Source organism: Electrona antarctica (genome assembly GCF_951216825.1).
Source record: "Electrona antarctica genome assembly, contig: scaffold_125, whole genome shotgun sequence".
In the NCBI taxonomy this organism is placed as follows: domain Eukaryota; kingdom Metazoa; phylum Chordata; class Actinopteri; order Myctophiformes; family Myctophidae; genus Electrona; species Electrona antarctica.
Genome location: NW_027637521.1, coordinates 183,389 through 209,496, shown reverse-complemented (window position 1 = coordinate 209,496; position 26,108 = coordinate 183,389). Strand labels below are relative to the sequence as shown.

Here is a 26,108-nt window from a genome sequence, read left to right as displayed (position 1 = left end):
AATATTGCTTTAAAGAGGTATAGGGATGATATTGCAGCATCCGACGAAATTTTGGAAATGTCAAATGACTATCAGCCATTTTCCGAGGAAATCTTGGATACGTCAAATGATTATTCACCTTTTCCAGTTCTCGGAAATAATATCCTAGCATTATTAGACACAGATATATATCCTACGGAGTCTGCGACAAACATTAACATTAATCATAACGATGCCATTGTATATTCTCACACTGAGGATATGGATCAAGACATCGTTATGAATAATGCTGATGGAATCGACCAAACGGGTGGTGGTGGGATACCTGTGGATGCCGTACACAGGGAGATAGCTGATGAGTGTTACGTAACACAGATCCCTCGTTTCAATGGAGTCGAAGTAAGACAACATATTAATTTAAGATCAGTGCCTTTGGAGGATCCTGACAGAATTCCATATGTAATAAACGATATTTTTTCTATTGCTATGACAAGAGCTATGAGTTATGCAGAGGAAGGCAGCGTGATGAATGTTTCATTATCAGGACCAACATTAGCTGGAGATGTTAACATATTATTAAACCCTGGGGATTCTTATAATGCCGAAAGCTTTATGAATGAAGTAGTACAGATTGTACAGAGTAATAATGCTATCATGACGGACGATGAGTTATATTTCACAGTATCTATAGCTCATCAGAGGAGTGGTGGTGGTGGTGGTGGAGGTGGAGATTTTGTTAAACGTAAACCGATTTTACGCAGAACTCTCTACAGTGAAATATTGACTGAACAATGCAAAAATCTGTATATACCAGAAAACAAAAATAACATATGCTTTTCTCTGTGTGTACTACGTAGCCTATATCCGAGACTGAGGGCAGATAAATTGTATGCATTGGCATTGCAATTACACACAAGTCTGGGGTTCCCTGAGAACCGAAGCATTGGTCAAAGTGATATAGCTATTTTTGAGGATCACTTGGATGTGAAAATAGTACTATTCTTTTACGCCAAGGGGGAAAACATGCTGATCAATTTTGAAACTAGCAAGCCCCCTAGGAAGGATGCTATATGGTTGTATTTACACGATGATCATTACTGTCTTATCACGAAACGTCCGGCATTTTTTGGGTCTTCGTATGTATGCACTATGTGCTATGGCAGATATAACGATAATATATACCACCACTGTAAATATGTCTGTTGTGTATGTTATTCAGACTGCAGCGATAACATACATACTTCTGGAGAGGGTGTACCTGTTGACCCAAACGGTATACATTCTGAAGCGAATGGTACACCATTTGAGCCAAACGGTGTATCTTCTGAAGAGGACATTCCTGTTGACCCAAACGGTATACATTCTGAAGCGAATGGTACACCATTTGAGCCAAACGGTGTATCTTCTGAAGAGGACATTCCTGTTGACCCAAACGGTATACATTCTGAAGCGAATGGTACACCATTTGAGCCAAACGGTGTATCTTCTGAGACAAAAGGCAAAACTTCTGATACAGAGATAATTTGTAAGGAATGTAATCGGATCTGTAAATCTGCAGTTTGTTACGCCAGGCATAAAGAGGTAGCAGGGATATTCAAATCGAGTCCATGTACAAAGCTTAGGCAGTGTCCACATTGTCACGTCACTTATAGGTATATGTCCAGCAAAAGAAACAAGGATGATCAATTAATACCCACTATACATATATGTCATGTGCCGAACTGCTTGCACTGTATGGAAACCTTGGTTGGTGTGGGTGAGCATAAGTGTTATATACAACCTATTAAAGAAGTACTAAACCATACCGAAAGGTACATATATTATGACTTTGAGACGAGATATGATAAGCAGGGCGTCCACGAAGCTAACTTTATTGTTGCAAATGTAAGTTATGAGAATGAGACGTTCGAGTTTGGTGGGGTCAGTTGTGTAGAAAACTTCATTAAACATTTCAGAACTGATTTGTATTTAAATTGCACTTTTATCGCACACAACGCATCAGGGTTTGATAATTATCTAGTATTGAAAGAACTAACTAGACAAAAACAAACTCCTACAGTAATTGTGAAAGGATCACGGATAGTGATCATGAACGATAAGGGCTATCATCAGAGATGGTTAGACTCTTACAGTTTCATACCTATGCGCTTAGCAAATACACCTGCTGCTATGGGATTCACAGATGTTGTGAAGGGGTTTTTCCCCCACAGATTCAACATCAGAGAAAATGATGCTTACATAGGTCCTTACCCAGACAAATCCTTCTATGCTTTTGATGAGATGTCCGCGAGAGACAAACATAATTTTACTGAATGGTACAGCTCAGTTAAAGATGAAGTGTTTGATATGCAAAAAGAGTTATCGCTCTATTGCAGAAACGATGTTGTGGTTCTTCAGAAAGCATGCACACTGTATCGCGAAGCATTCATAACAAATACCAACGTGGATCCTTTTTCGTACTCGACATTACCCGCTAGCTGTATGGGGGTGTATAAAACCCTATTTTTGCCAGAGAACAAGATAGCTCTAACATACGAGGGGGCCTACCTGAGTCAGAATAAGGCCTACTCAAATGTCTCCATAGAGTGGCTTGAGTGGTTAAAACATGATAAAGGGATAGATATAAAACATGCTTTAAACGGAGGTGAGAAGCAGTTTGGTAAATATCATCTAGATGGTTATGATCCAATAACTCATACCGCATTCTCTTTCTATGGGTGTCAATTTCACGGTTGCTCCAAATGTCGCAGTAGTGGTTATAGTCCTTTTGCTAAAACCACTTATGCTAATTTGCGTTATCAGACCATAGGTAGACAGATTGCCTTAAAGAGAGAGCATAAACTTAAAGTCATAGCGATTTGGGAATGTGACTGGATAAGGGACAAAAAGACTAAACCCAGTGTGATTGAATTCATGCGCACATACACAACAACTATAAGGTTGAACCCCAGAGACGCTTTATATGGTGGAAGGACAAGTGCTATTAAACTTCTTCACAAGGTCATGGGTAAGCAACAAGTCAAATATGTTGATTATACATCACTTTATCCCACGGTACAAGCTACCAAACGATACCCCGTAGGACACCCAGAGGTTATTTTAGAACCCCCTTTTAAACCTATAAGTGAATATTTTGGTTTTGTGAGGTGCACAGTAGCACCACCTAGAAATCTCTACCATCCTGTACTCCCTTACAGATGTAACGGCAAACTCATGTTTCCATTGTGTAGAATATGTGCTGAAGAGATGAATCAGGTCAGTAACTGTGGACATGATGATGAACAGCGGATGTTGACGGGTGTCTGGACTACTATAGAACTTGAAAAAGCTATTGAAAAGCACTATGCTATTGTAAAAATAGACGAAATATGGCATTTCAACGAGACATCCACTGATCTATTTAAGGGCTATGTTCAAACATTTCTCAAAGCGAAACAACAGACATCCGGTTGGCCACCAGGCGTTGTAACCCCTGAACAACAGGATAAGTACATTGCAGACTACTTTGAAAAAGAGGGCATATTGTTAGACCGTAGCAAAATAGCTCTTAATTTGGCCATTAGAAATTGTAATAAATTACTCCTTAATAGTCTTTGGGGGAGATTTTGTATGAATTCTAATAAACCTATCACAGAGCTAGTCTCTACACCTAAAAGATTTTCCCAACTGTTGTTTCTATCAGACTTTGTAATAAAGCAGTTTCACTTCATTACACCAACTATAGCAATGGTTCAGTATCTCTACGATAAAACATATGCTCTTAGAATGAGCGACGTAAATGTCTTTATAGGTGCGTTTACAACATCTCATGCTAGATTAATTCTATATGATCTCATAGACAAACTAGGATCTACTGTTTTCTACATTGATACCGATAGTGTCATATATTTGAAGGACGAGGGCTCTTGGGAGCCGCCTACCGGTCCATATCTGGGTGATCTGACAAACGAACTTGATGATGGAGATTTTATTACTATGTTTGTTTCTGGAGGACCTAAAACCTATGCATACAAGACTCATTTCAACAAGACAGTTGTTAAATGGAAGGGTATTACACTATCACCCAGAAATGCAGAGTGTATAACAGCAGATGCATTGGAAAGACTGGTCAAAGCCTTTGTATCCAATCAGGATGAGTGTCTATACACACAGACCCATACCATTCAAAGGGACAAAAGGACGCTGCAGCTTAAGAATGTAACAGTTGTAAAAAAAGCGCGCATTGTTTACAACAAACGCAGAGTTTTTCCCGATTATAGTACACTGCCCTACGGTTACTAATATTTCTCTGCCATCATTATGATTATAGGTATCAACACCTACAGATGTTAATTACATCTATTATTTACAGAATCCGTGGTACAGCGGGCATTCTGAGGACCACAGTTAATCATCACAGATGATGAGTATTTCAACTATTACTCTATTTTACAAGAGGATATTTTAGACAGAGTATTATACTCTCCTTGAGATGAGACAGTAATTCCTCATTTAGGAGGGGTTATGTTTAGCATTCATGCGAAATATGCATACTAACGCATCATGTAGAGACGTTGGAGATTTCCGAGGTAAACTAGAACATCCATTTAGCATGGTGGTTTCTGGGCCATCGAATAGTGGTAAATCATTTTTTGTGAAAGACCTTATCGAAAATGCTGTAAAAATAATATCTGTGAAATTTGACAATATCGTTTATATATATTCCTGCTGGCAGCCTTTGTATGACCAATTATTGAAAATAAGACATATAAACTTTGTTCAAGGAATACCGGAATCCCTGTGTGATGATTCACTTCTACCACCCCATTTACATAATTTATTAATTATAGATGATGTAATGGAAGCAGCCAGTCAGAATATAGAGGTGCAGAAGGTATTCACTAAATATGTACACCATAGAAATTTAAGTTGTATTTACTTAGTACAAAATCTATTTATGCAAGGAAAATCTAGCAGAACTATAAGTCTAAACTCATCGTATATTGTGGTTTTTAACAATGTGAGGGATAAGGGTCAGATAATGTTACTGGCTAGGCAGATGTTTCCGGGGAATACTAAATATTTTTTACAGGCATTCAATGATGCTACAAGCACTCCGTATGGTTATCTACTTATAGACTTTATAACCAAAACGCCTGATTGCTATCGTCTCAGAACGGGTTTGTTATCAGACAACCAAACAGTGTATATTCCTCGAAAGCCCTCTGTATAGTCATGTCTGGACGCATGCGTAGGAATTTGGTCCTCATCGAAAGGTTATATAGAGCATCACCCAATGCACGCAGAGTTATTCTAAAAAACGCTAGTTCTGACTTAATGAATGCCTTGTGTGAAATAGCATTAAATGTATTGAAAGGAACGATCCCATTATCATCTAAGCAGTACAACCTATTGCAGAAGAAAAAAGCTAACGTACGCTTAATTGCGGATAAACGCATTAACATTACCAAGAAAAAGAAAGTTATTAATCAAAAAGGTAACGGGTTCCTGATCCCTTTACTATCGGCAGCCATTCCATTTTTATCTTCACTTTTTTCGCGGAGATAATCTAATATGGATCATGTACAGAAAATGTATCTAGTTCCGCAGCAACAGTTGGATAATTTGAAGCAACATTCGTCATCACACGAATCCATTAGGCAGGTTGCTGAGAATGAATTAGATAAAGTGATAGTTGATGTCCTAAATACCCCTGAATTAGATTTGCATCAAAAGGCAAAAAGATATACGGCTGTCTTACACCGTTATTTGACTATGATTAGACAAAAAGGGAACGAACAAGGAGTTCTAACATTAACATTACCTTCCTCTGAAAGAGGAACAGATACATCGGTTAATGATGTTATTATCGAGGCAAGTGGAGAGGATCCTCTGCTCATGGATATTGCTAGTCACATGCCTCAAAGAAATATGCGAAATGCACAACATATTGTAGATATGATGAGTAAATCAAAGGAAAGTGTGTCATGGTCTCCTCGGGGGGAACTGGTAGTCAGTGGCAATGTTGTACGTGGATCACATATTTTTGACTTGATTAAAAATGTTACATCACCACAGGGTATGCGTGATGAAAAAAGACCTGCTGGTTGGCATGATTTTCTACGTATTATGGCTGTATTGAATATTCCGTTATCATCAGTACCTAATACTCAAGTTAGACAACTCATTACGAACCTGAAAACAGGTACTGTCACTCCTAGCAAGAGTAGGGGTGATAATGAATATGAGCCCTCTGTTAGACTATCGGCTAGTAAAAAGAAGAGAAAAAGACGGAGTATGGAGGGTTCTTGGGCTGAGTACTGATAGTATATAGGACTATGCATCTATATATTGTTTCTAATATTTTCTTTTTGTTTATGGTGTTTGGTGAATATTATGTATAACATGGAACAAATGTATCAACTGTAACCAATGTGAATGCTATTACTTGTTTTATTCTTTTTTCTTTTCATGATTTTATTATGTACTTTTTCTTTATCTGTCTATATGATGGTGTTACTGATTATATGATACCTTTTGATGTGGTTATTCTATGTATACATGTTTTTCTTACTATATCATTTCTTAATAAAACAGACTATGATTGCATAGAGACTTTTTCTTTGCTTTATTCATGTGTCTATTCTTAATGCATTACATACAGGGTATTATCCAACACACAATAAAAATATTCATACATATTACATATATGGTATTATACACCATACACTAAAATAAAATAAATAAAAGACAAATATATATAATAAAAAAATAAAAACCTATCACAAACAATGTCTATCATGATGTACACTCTGTATGCATGTGAAATCATGATCTCTACATAGACCAGGGCGTATTTTGCTAACAAACTTACATACCATGATGTCATTACAAACCATATTACTCCTATACATACTCATAACTCTCTGATATGAATGATATTTCTGGATGTTACACAGAAAAAACACACAATGCTGACCACATGTAGTAGCATTGTTTTCCTGAACCTGTCTTGTAGAATAGGATACGCTATTACAATTATACTTAATAAAGTTATTTATGTATGTATGGTATAAGGTAGGAGGGTTTCCAAACGAGTCAAAAAAATATCCTTGTCTATCATCAGATATATAAATACCCAGCCAATGATCACCAGGCATTGATGAAATATGGGTATTAACAACAGCTATAGCTGGTATACTAGTTATATAATTAGAGGGTAACTGATCGCATGCTAAAACACCTAAGAAATGCGTATTTCTATTAACCTTCTGTTTTAGGATAAGCGTTAACTCCACAGTGTTCATTACACTTAATGAATATTCAGTGATAGTCGAGAAGTACTTGTCTACGGTTAGATATCTCAATAACTGAATCAAAAATAGCATAACATATCATAGTGACAGTTCTTGGTAGAGGTACTCGAAATCTAACCTCCAAACGTACATTCCCCGAGCGAATCAAAGATACGTGAGAACCGCAACCATCGTCCGCTTCTAAATTGAAACAAAATAATGTGTAACCTCTCCCAAAATCTTTTCTTGTGATAGCTAACCCTCTGTCTTTTAGATGGCGACCAGTGGCCTGTATCATCTGATAATATTCCCTACCATACTGGCCATTGTCGAAGGTGGGTTGTAACGGTTTTCCGGGGTACGTATGTCCATCAGCATACAGTGCTATATATTCAGTGTTGTAATGATGGAAATTGAACGGGTTCCGCAAGAAACTACCTGTGAAAGATTCATTGTCGACGAAACCTATAACTATAAACTTAGGGATCTGCCCCAGATATAGATTCTCTTGATTACACACTCGTGTATGACCAGGTATAGATACAGTCTTTAAACACATCCTATCTATAGGATATTTTAACGTTGCGTGGCCTATAGCTTTAGCATGCGCTAACCGCACCCCTGGTTCCACGGTGACCTTTTTTACATATACACTAGCTGCTATGATCTTAACCTTATACGCATCAGCAGGTGTAGTTGCCATTAAACAAAATTCATCTTTTGAACGTATAAACTTCATCTTAATGTCTACCCCATTTATAAGCATTTTTTCTTGAAAAAACATATCTGCATGTATAGGGGCGATTATGTCAACAACTCTACTTTCTTCAGTATATGAAGCTCTCTCAGTGTAGCCTGCATTACCCCCTGCTGGATTAGTAAGGTCCATTTCTCCCGCAGTGTCTTTACAAAATAGTCCACAGGCAAATTGGGTGTTCAAAGTTTCCTCTCCGTAATTCAACAAACACTCTAAAATTCCACGATATGGATATGTACTTGATGAATGTGTTATCAGAGTATCCCCCAGCATAATGTCCAATTGGGAGAATAGAGAACACCCCGGGTAATTAACAAATCCAACCTGGGTATTTGCATCAATATTTGTTCCATCAGCCTTAGTAATCTTGGCTTGTACATGAATATAGGTATTATTAAGATCTATGTATTCCTCACCACTAGCCGATATAAAAAATTCTAAAGGACCATTTTCTGTAATGGAATTGATCGTAGAAACTTCATGGTATGTAGATCTCTCAATCGATGTCTGTGTGTATGGTATAGAAAATAATTCTAATTCGTTTTTTAGACATATGTCTGACATATCGTGAAGCAGCGACATGTTGAATGCTAAAAAATATCACTATGCAGTTTTCTTATGTGTCCGTGATTCTTCCGTTTAACTTTTGTCTTCTTTCCACCTCCGTGAGATCTTTTAACTGTCTTTTTACGGGTATGGGTCCTCCCCTGTGAATGGTTTCGTGGAGGTCTTTTTAGACCACGCCTGGTGTATACCATTAGTCCTGACCCCTGCTGTCTAGGTTCTGTAGCCCTGGCTACCATGCGTGTAACCACATCTCCTGCAAAATTCTTTACAGCTGTTTTTAAATGAGGTTTAGCTATATTGAAGCCACTCTTTAAAAGTGGTAATGCAAATCTGAACAGATTCCTAAAAATTCCTCCAAGACCTGATCCATACTGCGTAGCACTACCTGAGAAGCCAGGTAACCCCGTTCCTGCTTGATTCATGTAATATCTCATATAGCGATCAGCATCGCTAATGTATGGAGAACCCCTCATGATTTATATCTAAAAGTTATGCCTTACAGGTCTAAAGTGTAGTTTAACAATCACCTTCCCATATGTAAATGGTACGTACTGGTTTTGATCCGTTTTCAAAGATATTTCTATATCATCTATAACCGCTTTGGCTAAGGGTGTGTAGTGAGGTTTGTCGTAACACAGGTTTGGTATTCTTCTAGAGTCGTCAGCAATATTTATACTCCTCAACAGTGGGACGTAGCTGTCTCCCACAAGTTGATAATCCACAATGTCTGTATATACATAGATGTTATAGCATCCTCCATAGATATCTGCAGGGTGGGGGGCATACTGTACCCCGCGGTTTTGCAGTATTTCAAACGATAACCCAGGATCAAATCCTAGAATATGGGCTAAACGGCCTCTAAATTTAACTGTCATGCCTTCAGCCCCCATGAAAAAGACCCTATTTTTTATAGCATTATACATCATGGTTACTCTCTTTGTAATGGATTCTCCTGCTATAATATTATTTAGCTCTTTAATAATCTTGGTTATACTGTCATAATGTCCCATAGATAGATTATAGTTCACAGATTTACCATCCTTATGATCTGTAAATGACACCCATCCGTCATCCATAGGAAAACTACTCCAATTGCGTGGATATTGTAATTCTATTAATCCTACTTCATAAGATTCTTTTAGAATTATAGGTTTAACCAATTTTGTTTTATAATTCCATATTTTATTGTTAGGATAAACATCTACAGATGAGTTGCTAGGCAGCGTTATGTAAAACCCCTGACCAGCCATTATGTATCTACTGATGTGTTCGAAAAGACACCTACACCCTTAATGAGTAAATTTTATACGGACCGGTGTTTAAATAAATCTCTAGATGTGTGCTACCTATTCAGTTTACATTAAAAGATATCGGTAATCTCACTTTCCGATATCCAAGAATTAAATTTATCTGCCCAATTCAACCATTTAACCAAAACCATGGTACCTCCTTTCCCCTTTTTCTTTTTTAATATCTTTTCTATCTTGAATACTTTATTTTTATCTATAATAACTCTTTGTAACTCCTTATCATAAAATGTCCCCTGGATATCATCGCCAGCCGTATCCTGTAGTCTGTAGACGGGTGGTGTCCTGGGTATACATTCTGTTATTTTGAAAAATTCATCTGTGTATGTTTGTAAATACCCTTTTCGAAAGATCCCTCTATATTTTGATATACGTACAGTATCCCCTACTCTGTATTTAATTATAGAGGCAGGTGTTTGTCTCTGCTTATACATATGGTTGAATACCTTTTTCTCATTAGCCTTAGTTACATCCATCGGTGCCATCTTAATAGACCTATGATAGGAACCGTTGTATGCGTCGGCTAGTTCTTGTAGAACATCTATATACCGTCGTGAATTGACAGATGTCAGATAACGCCACATCCTAGTCTTTAGAGTTCTATTGAAACGCTCTACCACACTCGCTTTTGTCTCATTCCGTGTGGAGAAATGATGAATATTATATACGGTCATTAGCTGATGAAATGTCTTGTTAAAGAATTCAGTTCCATCATCCGTTTGAAGTTTTCCAGGATATCGACCTTCATTCAAGATGTCTTTAAATGCATCTGTAACACATGCCCCAGTCTTGTTGGGTATGGGTCTAACCCACGCATATTTGGAAAACACATCTATACATGTTAAGATATATCTAACACCGTCATTTTCTTTTGAATATAACCCCATATCTACAAGGTCAGCCTGGAACTGATTATCTATGCCTTTTACAAAAACTCTATTTCTCTGAAAGTTTTTTGCCGCTGGTACATGAAGTGTGTAGGTGTCTTGCTTTTCTAACCACGTTTTAACATCAGACAGTTTCGGAGGTATCCTTTCTTCTTCTTTAACACCAGTGATCAGCCGGGATACTCCTCCTAGACCCCCAGGGTTAGTTACGTCGTAATATACCTTCTGTAATACATCCTCCATCTTTGACAGCACAAACACAAATGAATACTGGTATATGTTTTTTTTACGGTTTTTATTTACATACTGGTTATTAAAAACATACACAATCATCTAGCATAGTAATATATTTTATGCACGATATTAGATCTAATTCAACTAGTTTCAGTACAGCATACTCCACAATTTCCGTAGACCAGTCATGTACACATTGTTGAAGACTATCTATACACATATCAGTAATATATGAACATATACATATAACATTACCAACCCCTTTTGAGCATTCTTGCTGCTGCTTAAAAAAATGAGTAATTACCTCCCTTACGGTTCTCTCGTTAATAGGATAACCAGGGGGTCCTACATACATGGATAACAACTCTTTATATTGTAAATTCTTAGTTTTTACATATTGTAAATGTTTTATAAAAATAGCATAGCCTTTAGGATGATCTAACATAACTCCCTGGGATGTATCTATGTTAATTACAGCATTCACAAGGGATATAAGACGTGTATATATACGTCCCTTAGTACCCCCCAACACTTCCATGATGAGGGATATCAGACCATAGATCTAGCAAGATCTCCTGACCATATACCGACGCAGTGCACCGCAACTGGTTCAACAGCCTCAGTTACAATGAGCTCTCTGATCTCTTTTAGTTTTTCAAGAATGAATGGCTCAGATCTCCACTCACAAACAATAGTATCAGCTGCTCCTAGGATTCTAGACAACGATATATCTTTGTGACACAGTTTCTTCAATGCGTAAGATAGGGCTGTAGACAGTGTGGGTTTAAACAGATTATTGCAAAGAACATCAAAACAACTCTCAAAATAAAATATGTGAGGCTCAAAGAGGCAGCTATGCTGCATCTGACTCGGGTGGTCGATTTTGCATCCGTAGCATGCTGCTTCTTGGGCCTCTGCAATTACTGCCTCAACACAGAGGCATAATACTCCTTTAAGCACTGCAATGTCCTTAGAGAGCATACGGTTCTCCTTGTATAGCTCGCAATCTTCCTCTTTCTTCTCAGCCTCTCGGTTATCCTGGTGGATTGGGGATGTTGGAGATTTTTCCACAGGGGTGTCCAGTAATGTCAGATTTTGTGATCCAAGGACTCGTCCATATTCATGTATCCAATGGGTGAGCGCCTCATCCTCTGAATAAACGCTTGTATAATCCACAGCATTATCCGAAGGGACTCCCAGCTCGGATGGATGGTTGCCTTGACGGTGGATAAAATAAATGGTATAATTAATATTACATAATAATAAAATAAAAAACTAAATATTATACATTTACTGCTTATATGAAAAAATTCTCAGCTATTTACCGTTATTGACAATCAGAATTCAAGACGTCTCCGGATCTCTGGTTCAGGCATGATATGATTGGTAGACATGCGAATATCGTCGCTATCCGGCACATAGCCGAAAAGAAATGTCCTTCTGACACACTCGTACTCGTTATTGAAACTTCCTCCGAGGATTGCTTCATCAATCTGTTTGAACACTGCCTGCAGAGACTCCCAGTCGCACCACTGAATCACAAAACGATCTGTATGGTCATATATCCCACCAGGGGCACTATTCGGTAGTATTTTACCCTCTTGGGGGAAAAGACGTTTTACAAAATAAATAAAACCATTGTTTGTTGTTTGTTTGCTAATCCTATCAGTATCAATCATATACTGTATATTCTCATATGAATTATACCACACCAGTTCACTCCTAGCCATTAAGATGTCATTCCTCTTCTCACTTAGCCCTATGCACACCCAATTTCGAAATATACACCAGTCTCTAACAGACATAGTCAAACCTATACCCTCTACGTGGACATTACTCATACTAATGACACCATCCTCATATTTAAACTCATACACACACCTTGATGACCCCTTCACCACGATGCGTATCATCTCATCTTTTCTAGTAGTACGACTACGGAATCCACGACTCTTCTTTTTAGGAGCATGACATATATCAATACCAGTCAAAAAATCGCTGCTAGAAGGAATATCCTCACAGACTAACGTACCTGAAGCATTAACAGAAGCCATGACTTGTAGTAGAGATGTACGGACTGTAGCGTTAGAATAACTCTGGGTGTAGTATGCTGCACAAACACTGACCAGACTCTACGGTCCTTATATACAATACATGACCCATCTCGCACAAGTCCAAATGAGTTGCTTTTGTCAATAGAGACAAAAAAGGCATGCCATGGTTACACTTTAACAGAAAGTGTACACAATAATAACACAAAAGGAAGCCCCTGTTCTCTAAAGATTTCTAAAGAGTCTTGTTTATACATGAGTCTGAATAGATTTCTTTTGTACATACTATAGACAACAGCACACAAAGCATGTATAGAAATCTATAGAAATTATGTCCATTATGTCTAATAATTACACACAATAGAACAAAAGATATAGAGAACAAAAGAATATGATACTTCTCCCTATTCAACTACTTGAGTTCATTAAATACTCCTGAGTTCATTAAATACACCTGAGTTCATGAAATACACCTGAGTTCATTAAATACTCCTGAGTTCATTAAATACACCTGAGTTAATTAAATACACCTGAGTTAATTAAATACACCTGAGTTCATTACATACACCTGAGTTAATTAAATACACCTGAGTTCATTAAATACACCTGAGTTCATTAAATACACCTGAGTTCATTAAATACACCTGAGTTCATTACATACACCTGAGTTCATTAAATACACCTGAGTTCATTAAATACACCTGAGTTCATTAAGTACACCTGAGTTCATTAAATACACCTGAGTTCATTAAATACACCTGAGTTCATTATCTGTGTGAAAGTTGAACCTCATTTCATTTGTAACCCTGGATTTATCCTGTTTGTCACACTAGCCTGCTGTAGCTCTCATGATGACATCACAATATGTTGTTTCACTAGCCTGCTGTAGCTCTCATGATGACATCACAATATGTTGTTTCACTAGCCTGCTCTGTAGCTCTCATGATGACATCACAATATGTTGTTCCACTAGCCTGCTCTGTAGCTCTCATGATGACATCACAATATGTTGTTTCACTAGCCTCCTCTGTAGCTCTCATGATGACATCACAATATGTTGTTCCACTAGCCTCCTCTGTAGCTCTCATGATGACATCACAATATGTTGTTCCACTAGCCTGCTCTGTAGCTCTCATGATGACATCACAATATGTTGTTCCACTAGCCTGCTCTGTAGCTCTCATGATGACATCACAATATGTTGTTTCACTAGCCTCCTCTGTAGCTCTCATGATGACATCACAATATGTTGTTCCACTAGCCTCCTCTGTAGCTCTCATGATGACATCACAATATGTTGTTCCACTAGCCTCCTCTGTAGCTCTCATGATGACATCACAATATGTTGTTCCACTAGCCTGCTGTAGCTCTCATGATGACATCACAATATGTTGTTCCACTAGCCTCCTCTGTAGCTCTCATGATGACATCACAATATGTTGTTCCACTAGCCTCCTCTGTAGCTCTCATGATGACATCACAATATGTTGTTCCACTAGCCTCCTCTGTAGCTCTCATGATGACATCACAATATGTTGTTCCACTAGCCTCCTCTGTAGCTCTCATGATGACATCACAATATGTTGTTCCACTAGCCTCCTCTGTAGCTCTCATGATGACATCACAATATGTTGTTTCTGACCCCAGCAGTTGTTTAACGCTGTTTAATGCAATCAGATAGGACTTTTCTCATTGGATGTATGGGCTGTCAATCAGATATAAGACTTTTCTGATTGGATGTATGGGCTGTCAATCAGATATAAGACTTTTATGATTGGATGTATGGGCTGTCAATCAGATAGGACTTTTCTGGGTGGATGTATGGGCTGTCAATCAGATATAAGACTTTTCTGATTGATGTATGGACTGTCAATCAGATATAAGACTTTTCTGATTGGATGGGCTGTCAATCAGATATAAGACTTTTCTGTGTGGATGTATGGGCTGTCAATCAGATATAGGACTTTTCTGATTGGATGTATGGGCTGTCAATCAGATAGGACTTTTCTGTGTGGATGTATGGGCTGTCAATCAGATAGGACTTTTATGTGTGGATGTATGGGCTGTCAATCAGATATAGGACTTTTCTGATTGGATGTATGGGCTGTCAATCAGATAGGACTTTTCTGTGTGGATGTATGGGCTGTCAATCAGATAGGACTTTTATGTGTGGATGTATGGGCTGTCAATCAGATATAGGACTTTTCTGATTGGATGTATGGGCTGTCAATCAGATATAAGACTTTTCTGATTGATGTATGGGCTGTCAATCAGATATAAGACTTTTCTGATTGGATGTATGGGCTGTCAATCAGATATAAGACTTTTCTGATTGGATGTATGGGCTGTCAATCAGATAGGACTTTTCTGTGTGGATGTATGGGCTGTCAATCAGATAGGACTTTTCTGTGTGGATGTATGGGCTGTCAATCAGATAGGACTTTTCTGTGTGGATGTATGGGCTGTCAATCAGATAGGACTTTTCTGTGTGGATGTATGGGCTGTCAATCAGATAGGACTTTTCTGTGTGGATGTATGGGCTGTCAATCAGATAGGACTTTTCTGTGTGGATGTATGGGCTGTCAATCAGATAGGACTTTTCTGATTGGATGTACAGGCTGTCAATCAGATATAAGACTTTTCTGATTGGATGTATGGGCTGTCAATTAGATAGGACTTTTCTGATTGGATGTATGGGCTGTCAATCCGATAGGACTTTTCTGATTGGATGTATGGGCTGTCAATCAGATAGGACTTTTCTGTGTGCATGTATGGGCTGTCAATCAGATAGGACTTTTCTGATTGGATGTATGGGCTGTCAATCAGATAGGACTTTTCTGATTGGATGTATGGGCTGTCAATCAGATATAGGACTTTTCTGATTGGATGTATGGGCTGTCAATCAGATAGGACTTTTCTGATTGGATGTACAGGCTGTCAATCAGATATAGGACTTTTCTGATTGGATGTACAGGCTGTCAATCAGATAGGACTTTTCTGATTGGATGTATGGGCTGTCAATCAGATAGGACTTTTCTGATTGGATGTACAGGCTGTCAATCAGATATAGGACTTTTCTGATTGGATGTACAGGCTGTCAATCAGATAGGACTTTTCTGATTGGATGTACGGGCTGTCAATCAGATAGGACTTTTCTGATTGGATGTACAGGCTGTCAATCAGATAGGACTTTTCTGATTGGATGTACGGGCTGTCAATCAGACAGTGTTCCTTCCCACACAGGAGACGTAGGGCTATATCTTACCCCTTACCCCTCATCCCTAAACGTATTTGTGATTTTTTTACTATTTTCAAAAACCTTTTTAAAATAGTTCAACTAGCCGATCTACAAGCTCACCACGTGTCGATGTAGATCGGCTAGTTGAACTATTTTTAAATCTTTTTCAAATTAGTAAAAAAAAGGCAAATTAATTTAGGGATAAGGGTTAAGGGTGGCGCAATTAATATAGGTTCACAGCTCCATTTCCGTCACTGCTAAACCCAGTATCCATAAACGTCTTTGCCTTTTTTTACTATTTTGCTAAACTTTTTTGAATAGTCTACAAGCTCACAACGTGTCAATGTAGATTGGCTAGTTGAAATATTGAAAAATGTTTTTCAAAATAGTAAAAGTTTAGGGATAAGGGGTTTAGCGGTGATGAAAATGGAGCCTAAAGAGTAAGGCGTTTTCCCCTCAAAGACACAATAGACTGTTTAATACATATTTGTGGTCCAACGTGTTTGGGTGTGGATTTACAGGCATCCAGAGGATGTCCAGTACAACCAGTACAGTCCGTACAGCAGACCAGCACGGCTCCACAGCGGGCGGATACCTGTGTGAGTCAAATGCTAAAACATAAACAGGCAAATCTCGTTCTCTTTCCTTGCCATATAGACCTCTATACCCACATAAAAATGGCAAATGGTGCATTTATATAGCACCTTTATCCAAGGCAATAAAATAAATAAATAAAAGAATATGCCAGTTTCTCTGTGTGGGGGAAAAAACATCCTAATTTACGGTTATGTTGTCTTTTTGATCTAACATTGTTATAATTTAGCTATTGCAAAATAGCAGACCTACAAGCTCATGCTATGAGCTTGTAGGTCTGCTATTTTTGAAAAATCGTGAAAATGTGACACAAATCTTTGAATATATATTCTTTCAGAGTGAACGTTTTTAACTCAAATCTTTGCTTCTGGGGGCGGGGGGTCCCTGGAACAACATATTTTCAGATGGGGGTCCACGGCCAAATACAAAACGTTGAGCACCACTGACAGAGAAACACAGAAAACTGTCAGGATTTAGAAGATATTTGTAGAAATGGGTCGAAATGGGTTAATGACTCCCAGTGCTCTTCAACCCTTAGCTATAGTCACCAGAGTCCTCCCAGTGCTCTTCAACCCTTAGCTATAGTCACCAGAGTCCTCCCAGTGATCTTCAACCCTTAGCTATAGTCACCAGAGTCCTCCCAGTGCTCTTCAACCCTTAGCTATAGTCACCAGAGTCCTCCCAGTGCTCTACACAACCTTTTTCATATCAAGGCACATTATTTATTCTGAGCGTACAGACCATCATTTAGCCTCTCAGACCCAAGGATTTTAATATTTTGTCGGCGATGTTGTCCTCAATTCCATGCTGTATTGATCTGGCACCCATTAGGAGAGATGACAGGCAGACATTGATCAAAATAACATTGATTCAACATTTCTCAAATTCTGTAGACTTCCTGTCAATTAAGCGATGCAGATGTTTAACACTGGTGGTCCCCGGACCACTGGTGGTCCCCGGACCACTGGTTGAAAAACACTGCTTTACACTAACGAAAATAGAAGCTCTACAAGCTCTTGGCGTGTTGCATTTGCATTGTGACAGACACGTTGTGAGCTTGTAGATCTGCTTCCTTGCTTCAATGTGGATTCATGTGGTTAAAATGCACAGTTACACATCGACTTTGCATTGCGATGGTTTACTAACTGTGAGAATGTGAATATTTTAGGTAATGATTTATGTTACACTGTTGAATTGATCGAAATAATAAATATGGTCTGATCATTTATGGCTCGTTGTACACACAATGGAATAAATCTTTGAAAACATTATCTGTAATCTGTAAATGAAAACAAAACGACACAAAAGTAGAGACTCCTGCCTCTTGTGATTGGCCAAATATAATTAAAAGAAAAATAAATCCTTGCAGTGCAACTCTGTTTAACAACGTTCAGTCAGTCAGCAGGCCTTCCACCGCCCTCGCTGCTGCTTGGAAGTTCTGGGTACCAGTTTGCCATTTGTCTGATTTTAATTCATCCATATACAGTATCCCAACCAGAGCCCTGAGACCGGCTAACCAGTCGCTCCTCATTATGCCTGATACGCAGTACAGAACCAGAGGAGACCGAGCCTCATTATGCCTGATACTCAGACAGTACAGAACCAGAGGAGACCGAGCTTTATCGCTGTGGCCGGACCGAGCCCGTCTCTGGAACGTCCTGCGGCGCGCTCCATATTCGCTCTGCTCGCTCATTTGGTGGTTTTCAAAATGTTCTGGCTCGCTTTCGACGTGTAATTAGTTTATACCTTTGATGTACTGCTCATTGATATGTTGTTTTGATATGTTGCTTTGACATTTTTTTTATTTGTTTTATTTTCTTGTTTTTTCCTTCTTTTCTCTGTCTTCTTATATATTTTTCTTCGTAAGTTATGCTCTGTGATGTGAAGCACTTTGGTTCCACCTTGGTCGTTGGAAATGTGCCGTACATCAACAAATAAAGTTTGATTTGATTTGATATCCAGTCTGGCCCCTCCCCTTTGATTTGATATCCAGCCTGGCCCCTCCCCTTTGGCACAGTAGTTCAGGACGGGTACCACCAGGACTGCCCTTGCTGATTGGCTGAGACGCTTGTCAATCGACTCGCGCTCTGAAGCCAATCAGAAGACGGCGTAGTTGTAGGCCTCCCCGTAGCCCGCCTCCCTCAGGTACTTCTCCATGTCCAGCGGTTCGGGCACCCGGAGAACTGTCCTGTCATTGGCCGACCGCTCTCCCGACCGGAGCTTCCCGATGAGCTCGGGCCTGGCGAGTCGTTGGCGCGGGTTCCACTGGCAGCACGACTTGATGATGGAGAACCTGGACCAAGTACAACGGATTTATTAGTATATTATATTGTATAGTGATTCATTACAAGTAGGGATGCATCGATGTATCACATATCTGTATCGGACGATATTCGCTTAGCGGTCAATATCGGTAATCGGCAAATAAAACTGACATTAACCTATTCAGTACGGGAACCCCTTTTGGTGTTTTAAGCATTACGTTATACTTTAGCTGTTAAAAAATAGCAGATCTACAAGCTCATAGAGCGGCACCTAGTGCCACGCTATGAGCTTGTAGATTATGAAAAATTGTGAAAATGTGGTGGATATCTTTGAATATTATATTCTTTCAGAGCGAACATTTTTAACTCAAATCTTTGCTTCTGGGAGGAGGTCCCTGGAACAAGATACTTTGAGATTGGGGTCCATGGCCAAATACAGATAATTCTGGGGCTCCTTGACATGACATAGTTTGAGAACGACTGTCATAGAAACATACTTTTTTTTCCAGAAAACTGTCAGGATTTAGAAGACATTTGTAGAATCGTCCTCCGGTCTAAATGGGTTAACCAATCAGATGGCAGTATTGATCTGTTGTTGATAAGCTACATTTTGCGTCGGCCATGTTTGGTGTTTTGGTTATCTGTACCAAGCTGTAGATTAACAGTTATTTATTGTATTGAAGATGTAGTTACTTGTTTCCCATAGACTGTAAACAACAACAAAAGGGGGAAATAAAAACTAGAAAATAATAATTCAACATAATATCGGTATTAGTATCGGCTATCGGCTAAATTGTTATGGTATCGTATCGGCCAAGTCCTTAGTGGGGATCGCACACCAGAGGGCACCATCAGGTATGTGCACTTTCTTTAACTGATATATTCTGTCACACCCTGTGTTTATTGTTTTTAGGTATTGTATCATGTTTTTTTAAGATCATGTATTTTTTATGATCATCATTATTAATTATCATTTATTTTATTGGAGCTTCTGAGCATATACGTTTCTTCAGTACGTACCTCTAAGTCAGGGGTTCTCAACGTTTTTGTCCGGGGACCCCCGGAAATGCTTTGGCCATGTGTCGCGACCCCCGCCCCGCCCCCCCTCCCCACCACCACCAATACAAACTGACTGCAAAAATAACCTTAATAATAGAGAAAATACATCATAAATGAATACTGAAACCAGATATAATCATTAAGCAAAGTTTATGCATGTACTATGTGTACTATGTAAACTCTTCATTTCCATTTGCCAGCCATTCAGAAAATTATTTGGGAACCCCCCAAAATAATGTGGTGACCCACTGAGGGGTCGCGACCCATGGGTTGAGAACCCCTGCTCTAGGTGACGATGAAGTGAATCTGAATCTGAAATCCTACAAATTAACAGATCTGCAGATCTGGGTATTTCCAAAGTGAACATGCATCTTTCAGATTAGGATTTGGTGACCCTTTAGAAGTTCACACCCTTAAAATGTGCCTCAGCATCACAGCACATGATTTAAAACGGAGATTTTGATGCAGGGGAGAACATAAATCTGTATTTAATCTGTATTTCCTACTTGTATTAGACCTTGTTTCTATTATAGTAACCGTGTTTGGACATTGTAATTTTAGCAGTCTGACAGTCTGTAGGCTACTTGTATCATGAGCATCAGGTGACAAATAAAACCTTCATTCTTTAAACTATCAAAGTATGTAGGCTACTTGTATCATGAGCATCAGGTGACAAATAAAACCTTCATTCTTTAAACTATCAAAGTCTGTAGGCTACTTGTATCATGAGCATCAGGTGACAAATAAAACCTTCATTCTTTAAACTATCAAAGTCTGTAGGCTACTTGTATCATGAGCATCAGGTGACAAATAAAACCTTCATTCTTTAAACTATCAAAGCAAAAACGAAATTACTTTGTCCAAAAGTCACTCCTTTTCTTCACCAATATTGTTTCATGTCTGTTCCTCTTGGGCTAGGCAGCAACATAACGGACGGGAACCTCTTTTGGTGTTTTAAACATTATGTTATAATTTAGCAGGTCTACAAGGCAGATCTACAAGCTCGTAGCGCGCCACCGAGTGGCGCGCTACGAGCTTGTAGATCTGCCTTGTAGGTCTACAAGGCAGACCTACAAGCTCGTAGCGCGCCACTCGAAAAATCGGGAAAATTTGGTGCAGATCTTTGAATATATATTCTTTAAGAGTGAACATTTTTAACTCAAATCTTTGCTTCTGGGGAGGGGGGGGGGGGGGGGTCCCTGGAACAACATATTTTCAGATGGGGGGGCGGAGGCCAATGAAATATTGAGAACCACTGATATAGAAACATGAGGTTTTTCAGAAAAAAAAATACATTTTAAAAAGGCATTTTTTTAAATGTCGACGTCAGGCCTAAATGGGTTAAGAAACATTGTATGACCAAATCTTAACAACCATCTGTAGGTCTACAGAATGTCCACTGGGTGTCGCTCTTAACCCTCTTTCAGTGATGCTTTAGCGTTTAGCCAATAGAGAGTTGACTGCATTGAGAACATGACTTCTGAAGGAACTATTCAATGAAACAGCAGCGAGTTGTGAGTAATATTATGTTCTTGTTCTCATATGCTTTCTTCTTTAGCATTGTGACATTATGAAGCATTCATTATGTATTCTTAGATGACATGTAAGGGCTATAGCCTATAGGTCCTACTGTTCTACTGAAACTATACCTCAATACACTCTTTATTTGTATTGTTTTGGTAGCAGACATGGATGCGTTTCATTTAGAGCTATGTTACTCTCAACTTCCTTCAACAAGTTATAACCTAAAATAACCTTAATAATAGAGAAAATACATCATAAATGAATACTGAAACCAGATATAATCATTAAGCAAAGTTTATGCATGTACTATGTGTACTATGTAAACTCTTCATTTCCATTTGCCAGCCATTCAGAAAATTATTTGGGAACCCCCCAAAATAATGTGGTGACCCACTGAGGGGTCGCGACCCATGGGTTGAGAACCCCTGCTCTAGGTGACGATGAAGTGAATCTGAATCTGAAATCCTACAAATCAACAGATCTGCAGATCTGGGTATTTCCAAAGTGAACATGCATCTTTCAGATTAGGATTTGGTGACCCTTTAGAAGTTCACACCCTTAAAATGTGCCTCAGCATCACATCACATGATTTAAAACGGAGATTTTGATGCAGGGGAGAACATAAATCTGTATTTAATCTGTATTTCCTACTTGTATTAGACCTTGTTTCTATTATAGTAACCGTGTTTGGACATTGTAATTTTAGCAGTCTGACAGTCTGTAGGCTACTTGTATCATGAGCATCAGGTGACAAATAAAACCTTCATTCTTTAAACTATCAAAGTCTGTAGGCTACTTGTATCATGAGCATCAGGTGACAAATAAAACCTTCATTCTTTAAACTATCAAAGTCTGTAGGCTACTTGTATCATGAGCATCAGGTGACAAATAAAACCTTCATTCTTTAAACTATCAAAGTATGTAGGCTACTTGTATCATGAGCATCAGGTGACAAATAAAACCTTCATTCTTTAAACTATCAAAGTCTGTAGGCTACTTGTATCATGAGCATCAGGTGACAAATAAAACCTTCATTCTTTAAACTATCAAAGTATGTAGGCTACTTGTATCATGAGCATCAGGTGACAAATAAAACCTTCATTCTTTAAACTATCAAAGTCTGTAGGCTACTTGTATCATGAGCATCAGGTGACAAATAAAACCTTCATTCTTTAAACTATCAAAGCAAAAACGAAATGACTTTGTCCAAAAGTCACTCCTTTTCTTCACCAATATTGTTTCATGTCTGTTCCTCTTGGGCTAGGCAGCAACATAACGGACGGGAACCTCTTTTGGTGTTTTAAACATTATGTTATAATTTAGCAGGTCTACAAGGCAGATCTACAAGCTCGTAGCGCGCCACCGAGTGGCGCGCTACGAGCTTGTAGATCTGCCTTGTAGGTCTACAAGGCAGACCTACAAGCTCGTAGCGCGCCACTCGAAAAATCGGGAAAATTTGGTGCAGATCTTTGAATATATATTCTTTAAGAGTGAACATTTTTAACTCAAATCTTTGCTTCTGGGGAGGGGGGGGGGGGGGGTCCCTGGAACAACATATTTTCAGATGGGGGGGCGGAGGCCAATGAAATATTGAAAACCACTGATATAGAAACATGAGGTTTTTCAGAAAAAAATACATTTTAAAAAGGCATTTTTTTAAATGTCGACGTCAGGCCTAAATGGGTTAAGAAACATTGTATGACCAAATCTTAACCATCTGTAGGTCTACAGAATGTCCACTGGGTGTCGCTCTTAACCCTCTTTCAGTGATGCTTTAGCGTTTAGCCAATAGAGTTGAGAACATGACTTCTGAAGGAACTATTCAATGAAACAGCAGCGAGTTGTGAGTAATATTATGTTCTTGTTCTCATTATGCTTTCTTCTTTAGCATTGTGACATTATGAAGCATTCATTATGTATTCTTAGATGACATGTAAGGGCTATAGCCTATAGGTCCTACTGTTCTACTGAAACTATAACTCAATACACTCTTTATTTGTATTGTTTTGGTAGCAGACATGGATGCGTTTCATTTAGAGCTATGTTACTCTCAACTTCCTTCAACAAGTTCTCATATGCTTTCTTCTTTAGCATTGTGACATTATGAAGCATTCATTATGTATTCTTAGATGACATGTAAGATGCGTTTCATTTAGATCTATGTTACTCTCAACTTCCGCCGCTCGCATGAATGTGGCAGCGGTGGCAGCGGTGGCCGAACGGATAGCGGCGCGGTCTTGATACCGGAAGGTTCCTAGTTCGAATCAGCCGTCCGACACGTTAAAATTACCACCTGCTGAAGTGCCCTTGAACAAGGCATTGAACCACTACGATGAAATGTGTTCTATGAGCAGGGCCTGGCTGGAAACAAGTTCTTGAGCTTAGCCCAGATACCCTGGGTAAATATAGATTTCATTTCATTTCATTTCATTTCAATGCAGACCAGCCTCTCGTCTTTAGCGTAAATAAAAAGAACGTTTTCGCTACTCACCAAAACAAAGGCGGGTTGTGTCATTAGAAAGCCTACTTTCCTTAGTGGACGCACTCTGAGCCCCCCCCCCCCCCCCCCATCACATAGTATAAACTGTACTGTTTGGCCAGAAAGGGATTTCTTTTCACCGGAGGGGGGGGGTCTCAGAGTGCGTCCACTAAGGAAAGTAGGCTTTCTAATGACACAACCCGCCTTTGTTTTGGTGAGTAGCGAAAACGTTCTTTTTATTTACGCTAAAGACGAGAGGCTGGTCTGCATTCATGCGAGCGGCGGAAGTTGAGAGTAACATAGATCTAAATGCAACGCATTAGAGCTATGGACCAGAGCATTAGAGCTATGGATCAGAGCATTAGAGCTATGGTACAGAGCTAGATTTCCTATAAATGTTCCGTGCGAAGATATAGTGCACTTAGTGTGACGTTCTGGTGACAACAAGCCATAGAAAACAAAACAGATTGGTTGGTTACAATTAATTATATTAATTAATTATTGACAGCTGGCGCATTAGAAGCTGCAACAACAACAACAACGATACCTTTATGTAGTGTTTATTTTGGATAACTTCAAGTCACCATGCGGTCTGTCTGCCAAGCCGAACATTACGTCTGTCACCCTAACCCATAACATACCGTGAATATATTATAGGCCAGGCTACACTGTAGTGGCTTTCAGAATAATAAAATATAGGCTAGAAAAGTATCTTTGCTGACTGGTCCCCGTAAAACCTTTCCCTTTTACCTCCTTTATGATGAATTCCTGTTCTGTTCTTTGGCTATATAGAAGTGTCTATTTGTAGCCTACGTCTCTTAATGTTATGATGAATTGAACACGGTGGACCCTCTTGTAAACAAGTGTAATGCTTTATGGTGTCGTCCACTCACAGTCTTTGTATTGAGTTTGTGCTTGAAATGTAGGCTACTGTAATTCTGCAAACTGTTAATTAATACATATTTCAATCAATCAATCAATCAATCAATCAATCAAACAAACCAGAGCTAGGCTAGAAGTAAGCTGAGATTGTTTTAGTATCATATTCTGCTTTCTTATTCAGTTCAGAATCATCAGAATGTAAACACACTGACACTGGGTTATATATCCTGGTGGTTATCATGATGCTACAGAGGCTACTTGTGTTTTTTGGTGAAATAATTATCCCCTTTCCCCATGTTGCTATAGGCTACAGAAAAGGTACAACAAGGGTCCAGAAAGGGGCTATCTTATACCCACTGGCCTATACCATGTGATGTCTGTCCCCAGATAAATGATAGTTTGGAACCAAATGGACCCTTATGGGTCTGTAACTCAGAGTGTACAGATGGAACCAAATGGACCCTTATGGGTCTGTAACTCTGAGTGTACAGATGGAACCAAATGGACCCTTATGGGTCTGTAACTCAGAGAGTGTACAGATGGAACCAAATGGACCCTTATGGGTCTGTAACTCTGAGAGTGTACAGATGGAACCAAATGGACCCTTATGGGTCTGTAACTCTGAGAGTGTACAGATGGAACCAAATGGACCCTTATGGGTCTGTAACTCAGAGAGTGTACAGATGGAACCAAATGGACCCTTATGGGTCTGTAACTCTGAGAGTGTACAGATGGAACCAAATGGACCCTTATGGGTCTGTAACTCTGAGAGTGTACACATGGAACCAAATGGACCCTTATGGGTCTGTAACTCAGAGAGTGTACAGATGGAACCAAATGGACCCTTATGGGTCTGTAACTCTGAGAGTGTACAAATGGAACCAAATGGACCCTTATGGGTCTGTAACTCAGAGTGTACACATGGAACCAAATGGACCCTTATGGGTCTGTAACTCTGAGAGTGTACACATGGAACCAAATGGACCCTTATGGGTCTGTAACTCTGAGAGTG

At 39.0% G+C, this 26,108-nt stretch overlaps 2 protein-coding genes across 2 annotated transcripts in view; both read right to left on the bottom strand.

Moving 5' to 3' along the window:
• The window catches only part of LOC306918874 (uncharacterized protein), a gene marked incomplete at both ends in the record, with an annotated part of 47,315 nt that extends 34,397 nt beyond the window's left edge, over nt 1–12,918 (bottom strand). The window contains one exon of the mRNA XM_079531727.1: nt 12,887–12,918. Within this exon, the coding sequence (XP_079387853.1) occupies nt 12,887–12,918 (32 nt within the window). The remainder of the gene's footprint in view (nt 1–12,886) is intronic.
• Nucleotides 12,919–18,985: 6,067 nt separating this feature from the next.
• Nucleotides 18,986–26,108, bottom strand: part of styk1a (serine/threonine/tyrosine kinase 1a) — a gene marked incomplete at both ends in the record, with an annotated part of 67,483 nt that continues 60,360 nt past the window's right edge. Inside the window, one exon of the mRNA XM_079531729.1 lies at nt 18,986–19,181. Within this exon, the coding sequence (XP_079387855.1) occupies nt 18,986–19,181 (196 nt within the window). The remainder of the gene's footprint in view (nt 19,182–26,108) is intronic.